Genomic DNA, 10,447 nt, shown 5'->3' with positions numbered 1-10,447 from the left:
AACTATATGACGTCGTTCTCTTTAAAAAAGAAAGTTTTTTTAGGCCCATCCATAGATGGAGTAAGCTAAATACAACAGCATTTCTATTCGATTGTATTCACGGCGTTAAACATGGGATTATAGCGGGACAGATTGTTATATTCGATTGTATTCACGCGTGAAACAGGGGATTACATTGTTTTTAAACTGAAAGTGAATCAATTAACATAATAGACTCCTAATATAACTCAACAAACTCAATTATAACACACAAATTTTGTATTTCCAGTTATAAAAAAGATTCTCAACCGAAAAACACCCCCAAAAACATAGCAATCTTCAGAGAAATTATATAATACATCTGAATACATAAATTATATTAATTAAAAAATATATATGAATACATTCATGGAATATAGCGAGACAGTGAATACAATGAAATATATAGAATACAGCGGGATACACTGAAATACAATGAAAAAACAGACAATGAATATAATGAAATACATATAATACAGCGAGATACGTTGAAATACAATGAAAAAACAGACAATGAATATAATGAAATACATATAATACAGCGAGATACGTTGAAATACAATGAAAAAAAAGACAGTGGATACAATGAAATACATTGAAATATATTAACAGAAAATTCAAGTTGCCCAGCTCCCAACTTTGTCGTCTTTGTCCACTGCGGCGAATCTGTGGCGGCCTAAGAGGAGAATTGGTTCGAAAGCTTTGTAACGGAGGATTTCAGGCTGGACTAACTCGAGGGGAACGCCGTTGATTTTGATGAGGCCTTTCCATTCCTAGGGCTTGATTTCCATGGTCGTTGCTTTGATTTCGATGGTCGTTCCTTTGATTTCGAACCTCCATCTGAAAGAATGAGAGACCTAAACAATACACTCCATAGGGATAAAGAACCATGATTATACAAACAAGCCCTTGAATGACTTGGGAGTGAAGGGATAAATATAGACTCGAGAAGCAAGTGAACAAGAAGGTTAGTGCAATTAATTAAGAGTATTTTATAGCTTAAGGGTAGGAGGTAACCTTAAATAGATATTTGGCTATAAAAATCAAAAGATAGCTATGGAATATAATTTTTTAAAAAGATATTTATTTAAAATAAATAAGGTATCAACCTTTGCTATAGGAGGTAAAAATTCCTTAAAAGTTTTAGTTTGATATATTTGGCCAACTGTAAAATAAACCTTACTAAAGTACTTTTACATTATAAACTTTGCACTAAAAGTAATTTGAGGAAGATTTGCAATTTTATTGTAAGTCAATTATCCTCTATTATCAGATTTGATCTACCTGCTACTAGATCCTATCAAAGCAATGCTTAATACTATCTCAAATTATATTTCTACTCGCCATAAACGAGGCTTAAGTCTTTAAAATTTGATATGCTATAGATGTCGTTAGGAAGAGACATAAGAGAAAAACTAAGTGGGTGCTCATTGATGATAATAGAACCGTTAAGTAGAAAAACTTAAGACTAGATAATAGTGGTATCAAAATGAAACATTTTTGAAGTTGTGCAGTCAACAATTACTAGCTTTGGTGTAAGTAGCTCCTTCATATTGGCATTTCCCCAATCTTTGGTACCACTTTTAGACCATCTCTGAGCATTGTTGCATCAACAAGAGTGAGTTCCATCAACATGAACATAGATTTCAAGCATCATACAGAAAAATAAAGCAAGTAAAGCTTTGTTTGATCAAACTTTTCTACCATAGTGGATGGCGACACTTTCTAATATGCTTCTACCACATGCTCTCAGGACCTTCACAACAATAGCTATAGGGAATGCCGTGAGTCAGATGTGTTCTGATTGAAGCGTCTTCACTTCAAGATTCCTTGTCAAATGCCTACAGCCAAAACTGAATAGCATCTCTTCAACTGGAATTATTGCCTAAAATACAACAGCCTGTCTGCCTGCCTAGTTAAGAATTACATTCTGCCCTCCAACTAGCTCCAACAAGACAAAAGAATTGACATGTACAATAAAGAACCTATGATCTCTTGAGTACAAATTCGGAAAAATGCCTCATAATGCAGGTCTTGCTACCACAAAAGGTAGAAGTATATGATAAATAGATAATTAGACACCAGAAGGATTAATATAAAAGTGTCATATGGCTGCAGAAAACCGTGTCCTGCTCATTGGAATGCCGATTATTTGGCTGAATGTTACTGAAGTGCCATTTTACTGCTTCACCATAAATGAACTTTTACAACTGCACCCACCCACTGCACTAGGATTGGTAGACACCTGCAGAAAATAAGACATGCACAAAAGCGGTTAAATGAAAACCCGATAGTAACAGAAAATGAAATGGTCCTAGTGCCAGCTAAAAGATATAGTATCAAACTTTAACGGATGAAAATTCTTGGAGCAATGTGAACATTAGGATAATGGTATAAATTCGTGTAATACACTACCACACCCTCGTATGGAATCTTCTAAGACCATGTGATTTTTATTTCCCTATAGCTCAGATAACACCAGAAAACTTGCAGGCTTGCAACTTTTCAACTGTTTTCCTCCAAAATAACATCCAAGCACTAACACCATATTCCCCTTTAGAAGGTATTACCAAAAGTTCAATCAAGGGGGTCTGACACAATGGTAAATCATATGGTCCGATTCATTTACCTGTGTTTTGCAAAAATATAGATTTTTGTTTATTCATAAATATTTTAGCACAAGTCCATTATTTCTAGCATCCATCTACTTATCATAGTTGCGCCTTTCAAATACAGTATTTTTTTACAACATAATGTATTATTCTTTTCTGCTTCTGATACATTTTCAGTTGATGGGCACTACCGCACTAGAGAGAACATGGGGATTGTCTAGAGGAAGCAACCATAGTTTCAATACAGTATGTAGTGCAAGATAACCTTTTGAAGTATCAACTGACTTCCTTGTTCCATACATGACAAGATAGAAGACACAAAAATCTGCTCAAGTCTAAAGTGATCTTTTCCATACTCCAAAAGCAGTTAAATTTTGAAACAAAAAATCATGCATTTTCAAAATAAGAATTCTGGTCTATATGAGTTAGACACCTTTAGTTTCTAGATAAACTACTTGAAGGTAAAACTTCTATTTTCTAACCCATGCTAATAAATTGGTCGGTGGTACAATCATATCTGAGAATGGCAAGTGTTTTTGGGCTTAAACTAATGACCTGTCCTAGTTCTTGCTTCATTGACAAACAATAATTGAAAAAGAGGATAGCAACATCTATCATGCTATTGATCTAGAACACCAATATGCATGTGTATGTGACATGCAATAAAATACCAATAATGAAGGCCATGGAAGCTACATTTACAGACCTGAAAAGCAGAGCGAATCAGCTCCTCAACATAATCAACAGTTGCACCTTTGACGAAATCATATGATACATTATCCACGACCAATTTAACTCCGTCGCGCTCAAAAATTCTATGAAGAATAAGAAACGAATAAGATGGCAACATAAACAACATACTGACAAATCTTAATACTAGTAACATATGATACTAAAGTGCATTTTAAGTGGCTTTGCAGGGTGGGAAGGCGGGGAGTAGGATGCCGAATTCATACTGCAAAATATGTCAGATTTATTATGACCACCTAGAACATGATTCAGCAATCAATCAATTGTACTCGATAACTAGTTTTAAGACAATTAAGCTAAGACAAATAGGGCCCTCTAAAACTAATGCAAGGATAATATAATACTCGAAAATTGAATAGGCTGACAAATAGTAGAAAACGTCAGCAAACCTGTCATCAGAATTGGTCTTATCATCTAGAGAGAATTCATATTGAAACCCTGAACAACCACCAGCTTCAACACTCAAACGAAGCATCTTCTCTTTATGTTCGCCAGCTTGCAACTCTTTCATCCTCTGCTCAGACATGTAAAAGAACCAAATCAGTGAATTGTCTCAACTTAATTTTACAAGCAATTCAGACACCTAAATCTCTACAGACATCAAACCTTATAAAACAGTATAAAATCTTGAATCTTGTCGTCTAACTGATTATGCTATCACATAGTGATATGTATCACTATTTCCAGAACCGAAAAAAAAAATCCCCTTTTCCAGTAAACCCTTTCAGAAATGGAGGTTGGAGCTATTCACTTGGAAATTAACAACCTTCCACAAAGCAACTAAACAAGTTTTGATTTTTTAGCTGATTAAACAAAAAGGGATCAAGTCTCGTGATGCCTTCAAAAGAGAAAGCATAAAAAACTTGAATTTATGTCAAAAATTCACATAAGAAAATATTTATAGTGACAGAAAATATATCCCAAATAAAATCAATCATAACAGACATTTTTAGGATTAAAAAAAAAGGAAAAGTTTCGGATGGAAAGATATAAACTTACACGAACGCAGCTTTCGGTCATTAAAACAGAATCGGGAGCATCGGGTTGGGATTGGGATTGGGATTGGGATTCGGGTTGGGATAGAGCAGAAGAAGCAGAAGAATTCAAAAGGCGGTAATTTTGGTGAATCCGAGTGGTGAAAAACGGAACAATTCGACGAATCAGAGAACTTGACGACAATGCCATAGCCTACAACTTTTTCATCTACAGAAGAATACGGGATTGTCAAACTCTTCGATGGTTGTGGAAGAAAATTATATGGGATTCGTGGACGAATTGAAGATGACAAGTTGTGTTGGAAGCTTTCTTTCTTGTACCCGACTCAATTGAATGAAATGTATCTGGAGCTCCGCTTACGACTTGTGCCCGGCACCTACTTCAATAAATTGCACTTACTAATATTGCTTGTTGCGGCGTGATTATTGAATGTTTCTAATTTTATGCTGTTTCAACTACTTTAATCACGTAATATTTATTTAATAAGTTCTACTCACAATTATGTTTTAACTATCTTTTAATAGAAAGTCAATATAAAATATAACAACAATTAGTGAAACATGACAAGAAATCAATTATAGAAAGTTGATAAATAGTTTTAAAAATCACGGATATCCAAGTAATATTATAAAACAATAAAAGAACAAGAAAAGTATTACAGAGAAAAATAGAGACAGAGAATTCTTATTGATATGGAATAAAATTACAATGGAATAGAACCCTAGAATCTCTATTTTTCACCGTAAATAGTCACTTTAGGAAAAAAGTGACTTAGCCACAAAGTAACAAACCATAGAATCTCTCTAAATATAGACATTCACCTTAAATACAATTCTATTTATAACACTCCCCCTTGAATGTCTATTCAACAGATAATGTGACTCGTTAAAATCTTAACTAAAATAAAACCCAGTTACAAAAAATTCTAGACAAGGAAAAAAAGTACACATGTTTAGAAATACGCCTTTTGGTTGCATCGTTAAAAATCTTGCAATGAAAACCCAGTGGGACAAAACCTTGTAAGAAAAAAAGAGTACAACGTGTATTAACTCCCCCTAATGAGAGCATCAATTCACATCCTTGAGCATTCGCATCCCAATCTTGTACACTAGCTTTTTGAAGGTTGACGTCGGTAGAGATTTGATGAACAAATCAGCCATATTATCACTTGAACGAATCTTTGCACATTGATATCACCATTCTTTTGAAGATCATGTGTGAAAAATAACTTTCGTGAAATGTGCTTTGTCCTATCTCCTTTTATAAATCCTCCATTCAATTGGGCTATACATGTTGCATTGTCTTCATACAAAATCAGGGGTAGTTTATCACACTTTAAACCATATTTTTCTCGATTAAGATGTATTATAGACCTCAATCACACACATTCTCGACTTGCTTCATGAATAGCAATTATCTCAGCACGATTAGATGAAGTAGCCATGATTGATTGCTTAATCGATCGCCAAGATATGGCAGTGCCTCCACATGTAAACACGTAGCCTGTTTTGAGATCGAGCCTTGTGTGTGTCGGATAAATACCCAGCATCGACATAACCAATAAGATCGGGACTGCAATCGTTGCCATAAAATAAGACCATATCGGTAGTCACTTTTAGATAACACAATATGTGATATTCCATTCCAATGTCTTCTTGTAGAAGCAGAGCTATATCTTGCTAAAACATTAACTGAAAAAGTTATGTCATGCCTTGTAGTATTAGCAAGATACATTAGTGCACCAATTATACTAAGATATGGTACTTCAGGACCAAGACGTTCTTCATTCTTTTCTTGAGATCGGAATGGATCCTGATTAACATCAAGTGATCGAACAACGATCGGAGCACTTAATGGATGTGCTTTATCCATGTAAAATCGTTTCAATAGCTTTTTTGTGTAGGCAGATTGATGAACAAAAATCCCGTTTGCCAAATGTTCAATTTGCAAATCGAGACATAATTTTGTCTTTCCGGTATCATTCATCTCAAATTTATTCTTTAAATAATCAATTGCCTTTTGAAGTTCTATATGAGTTCCAATAAGGTTTATGTCATCAATATATACGGCAAGTACAACAAATTTCGATGTTGTTTCTTTATAAACACACATGAACAGATGTCATCGTTTATATAACCTTCCATTAATAAATACTCACTAAGGCGTTTATACCACATTCTTTCTGATTGTTTTAAACCATACAAAGATCTTTGTAATTTGATTGAAAACATTTCCGGGAACTTTAGGCGTGCTTTTGACACATTAGATACGGCACTAGAAGATTGTCCAACAAGGGCATCAATACGGATTGAAACATTCTCTGTAGAGATATGTGATTTTGTTATCATTTTCAGATCCGTAAATGCGTCTGGCATTTGATTTGCTTTTTTCTACGAATGAATAATCTTCTATACCTCTTTTTAGGCACGTGGATAGAGATGAGATAATGATGAATTTTTCCATAAAATTTTTCCTTTGAATTCACTAATCTCTCCTCCTAATTTTGGGAAAAGTATCTCATTGAATCGATAGTCTACAAATTGAGCAGCGAACAGATCTCCCGTTAATGTTTTGAGGTAGCGAATGGAGGGCGATTCAAATCCAATATATATTCCTAACTTTATTTGGGACCCATTTTGGTGCTATATGGCGGTGCTACATGAACATATACCGCGCATCCAAAAATTCTTAAATGGGATATATTAGGTTCATGACCCAAAACTAATTGCAACAGGGAATACTTGTGATAATTTGCCTGTCTGAGACGAACTAGCATTGCTGCATGCGAAATGACATGACCCAAACAGAAGTGGGTAACCTCGTTTCATGAGTAACGGTCTTGCTATCAATTGCAGACGTTTAATCAAAGACTCTGCAAGGCCATTTTGAGTGTGAACATGAGCTAGAGAATGTTCCACTTTTATCCATGTTGATAAGCAATAATTACTAAATGCTTGGGATGAAAACTCAACAGCATTATCGAGTCTAATAGACTTAATTGGATTATTAGAAATTGTGCCCATCATCGGATTATTTGTGCCATTAATTTTGCAAACGCCAGGTTGCTAGACAATAGGCCTACACGAGACCATCTAGAAGATGCATCTATTAAGACCATAAAGTATCTAAACGACCTACTATGTGGGTGAATAGGTCCACAAATATCCTCTTGTATGCGTTCTAAAAGCGCAGGGACTCAATCCTAACATTTGTTGGTGATGGTCTAATAATTAACTTGCCTTGATGACAGAAGTGCAAGAAAATCCATTATTTAAAAGAATTTTTAAATTCTTTAATGGATGTCCATTTGAGTTTTCTACAATCCGTCTTATCATACTTGATCCATGATATCCCAATCGATCATGCCAAAGTACAAAAGTATTGGAATCAGTAACCTTTTGGTTTATGAAAGAATGTGCCTCAACTGCACTAATTCTTGTCCAATATAGGCCACAAGATAAAGATGAGAACTTCTCAATAACCCTCTTCTGTCTAGAGACATTTTTGCTAACGATGAGATATTCAATATTATTCTCATCTATTGTCTCAGTATGATATCTATTTCGGCGGATATCTTTAAAACTCAACAAGTTCCTCTTGGATTCGGAGGAGAACATTGCATTATCTATGATAAGTATTGTTTCCCTAGGCAGAGTTATAGTAGCTCTTCCAGAGCCTTCAATTAAATTACTACTACCGGAAATTGTAGTAACATTTGCCTTACATACTTAAATGAGAGAAATATCTCTTCTCTTTGAATATTGTATGTGTCGTACATGAATCAACTAAACAAATATTTTTACAATTGAAATTTGATCCAATTTTGCTTTTAGAGATATCCATATTTGCTTAGTCTTCTCAAAGAGCTTTTTGAGACGATAGAGTCTTGTGCTGATAACGTGTAATGAAACAATAAAAAAGAATATTGTTAAGAAAGAGAGAAAATTCTTATTGATTTGGGATGAATTACAATGGAATCGAACTTCTCTATTTATAGCAAAAAAAGCGACTTAGCTACAAAGTAACAAATTCTAGGATCTCTATAAATATAGACATTCACCTTAAATACAATTCTATTTATAACAAGTAAAGTAAATGTATTTTGAACTTTGAAATAAGCGTTGATGATATGTGTAACTTTAAATCAAGTACTCTCCTTGTTTCTATAACTTTTCGCTGGATCAACTAGTTAAATTCGTACAAAGTAAATCCCTAAGATTATTAATTTAAATTATATTTTTTAAACTTAAACCCAAAACTTTATTTAAAGATGTAGAGATATCAATTATGTCATCCATCCGCTAACGAGTGTTGATTTATCGTACTTTCTTTCTCGTATATGTATTTTGATCAATCGTAAATAATTGTTGTATGGGTCAGAATCCGACCCCACGATAATTAACGAGGCTAATCCCGTTTTAAGTTAATTCACGATTAATTAGTGGCACGACCACTAATAATTGACGACGTTCAACCCGCCCCTGGTTCGGTCAACAAAGGCCCTGGCCTATCCGCCACTATAAAGGCGAGATCTCCACGTGGTCACGGCCACTTATTGACAGCTCACGAAGCCCACAGCTATAAATACCAAGAGAAGGGACCCTAGAAAAGGGGGGCTTCTTCACCACTAGTGAGAGGAGAGAGAAACGAGAAAATATACCCCTCTTATGGGAAGAGAAAAACACCATTGTAAGGCTCTGAACCTCTTCATGGAGAGGCAGACCAAACAAATATTATCAATAAAGGTTTCTAATGCTTCTCCCCCCTAATTCTGAGTTCTTATTTTCGTTTCTTTCATTTGGTCCAACGGATTATTACAATTTGCTATGATTATCCCGGGATTTATTTATATTGTTTTGTACTCGTAAGATGTGTAATATTTTTTGAGCAAACAATTTGGCGCCGTCTGTGAGGATTTCATAGCAAAATCGCGTAGTTCTTCCCTGGACCAAAAGAAAAGAAGCGCCAAACTCGAAGGGGAGCTCGAAGATCTCAAATCAAGATCTACGTCCTCACTCTCTCTCCAATCTCAGATAGTGCAAACAAGAAGAAGAGGCCCCCTCCTTTCCTCAGGGGAGGCTCTGTAAGGCATACGAACTCCGGTCGGAAACCGGCACGGAGATATCTCGAGCCGAGATTCGCCTCAAGACTGCCTATATACCCTGGTTGGGAAGACAATGGGTAAGCCGCTCAAGGTCTCGAATCCCAAAACGAGTTCCAGCACTCGATACCCACAATATGGGATTCAGGCTACGTGCCTTCGCCAACGAGTTCAACTACGATTGAACCGGGACTCAGGCTACGTGCCTTCACCAAAAATTCAACTACGGTTGAATCAAGACAGGCTACGTGCCTTCGCCAAAAATTCAACTACGGTTGAATCAAGACAGGCTATGCGCCTTCACCAACAAATTTAACCACGGTTGAACCGAGACAGGCTATGCGCCTTCACCAACGAGTTCAACTACGGTTGAACCGGGATCAGGCTACGTGCCTCGCCAAAAATTCAACTACGGTTGAACCGAGACAGGCTATGCGCCTTCAACCAACGAGTTCAACCTACGGTTGAACCGGGACTCCAGGCTACGTGCTCTTGCCAAAATTCAACTATGGTTGAATCAAAGACAGGGCTATGCGCCCTTCACCAACAAATCAACCACGTTGAACCGAGACAGGCTATGCGCCTTCACCAACGAGTTCAAACTACGGTTGAACCGGGACTCAGGCTACGCGCCTTCGCCAAAAATTCTACGGTTGAATCAAGACAGGCTATGCGCCTTCACCAACGAGTTCAACTACGGTTGAACCGGGACTCAGGCTACGTGCCTTCGCCAAAAACTTCAACTACGGTTGAATCAAGACAGGCTATGCACCTTCACCAACGAGTTCAACTACGGTTGAACCGGGACTCAGGCTACGTGCCTTCGCCAAAAATTCAACTACGGTTGAATCAAGACAGGCTATGCGCCTTCGCCAAAAATTCAACTATGGTTGAACCGAGACAGGCTATGCGCCTTCACCAACGAGTTAACTACGGTTGAACCGGGACTCAGGCTACGTGCCTTCGCCAA

The 10,447-nt window shown here is 36.4% G+C and overlaps 1 protein-coding gene across 1 annotated transcript; it reads right to left on the bottom strand.

Moving 5' to 3' along the window:
* LOC109222960 (iron-sulfur assembly protein IscA-like 2, mitochondrial) lies at positions 1,495–4,766 on the bottom strand. The gene is made up of 4 exons (XM_019387242.1): positions 4,380–4,766; positions 3,770–3,894; positions 3,337–3,445; positions 1,495–2,263 (listed from the first exon to the last, which is right to left on the bottom strand). The coding sequence occupies exons 1-4, from the start codon at positions 4,563–4,565 to the stop codon at positions 2,198–2,200; spliced, it is 486 nt and encodes a 161-aa protein (XP_019242787.1). The 5' UTR covers positions 4,566–4,766; the 3' UTR covers positions 1,495–2,197.

The sequence above is a fragment of the Nicotiana attenuata genome, chromosome 1, assembly GCF_001879085.1.
Source record: "Nicotiana attenuata strain UT chromosome 1, NIATTr2, whole genome shotgun sequence".
NCBI classification, from domain to species: domain Eukaryota; kingdom Viridiplantae; phylum Streptophyta; class Magnoliopsida; order Solanales; family Solanaceae; genus Nicotiana; species Nicotiana attenuata.
This window is presented reverse-complemented; position numbering and strand designations above follow the sequence as displayed.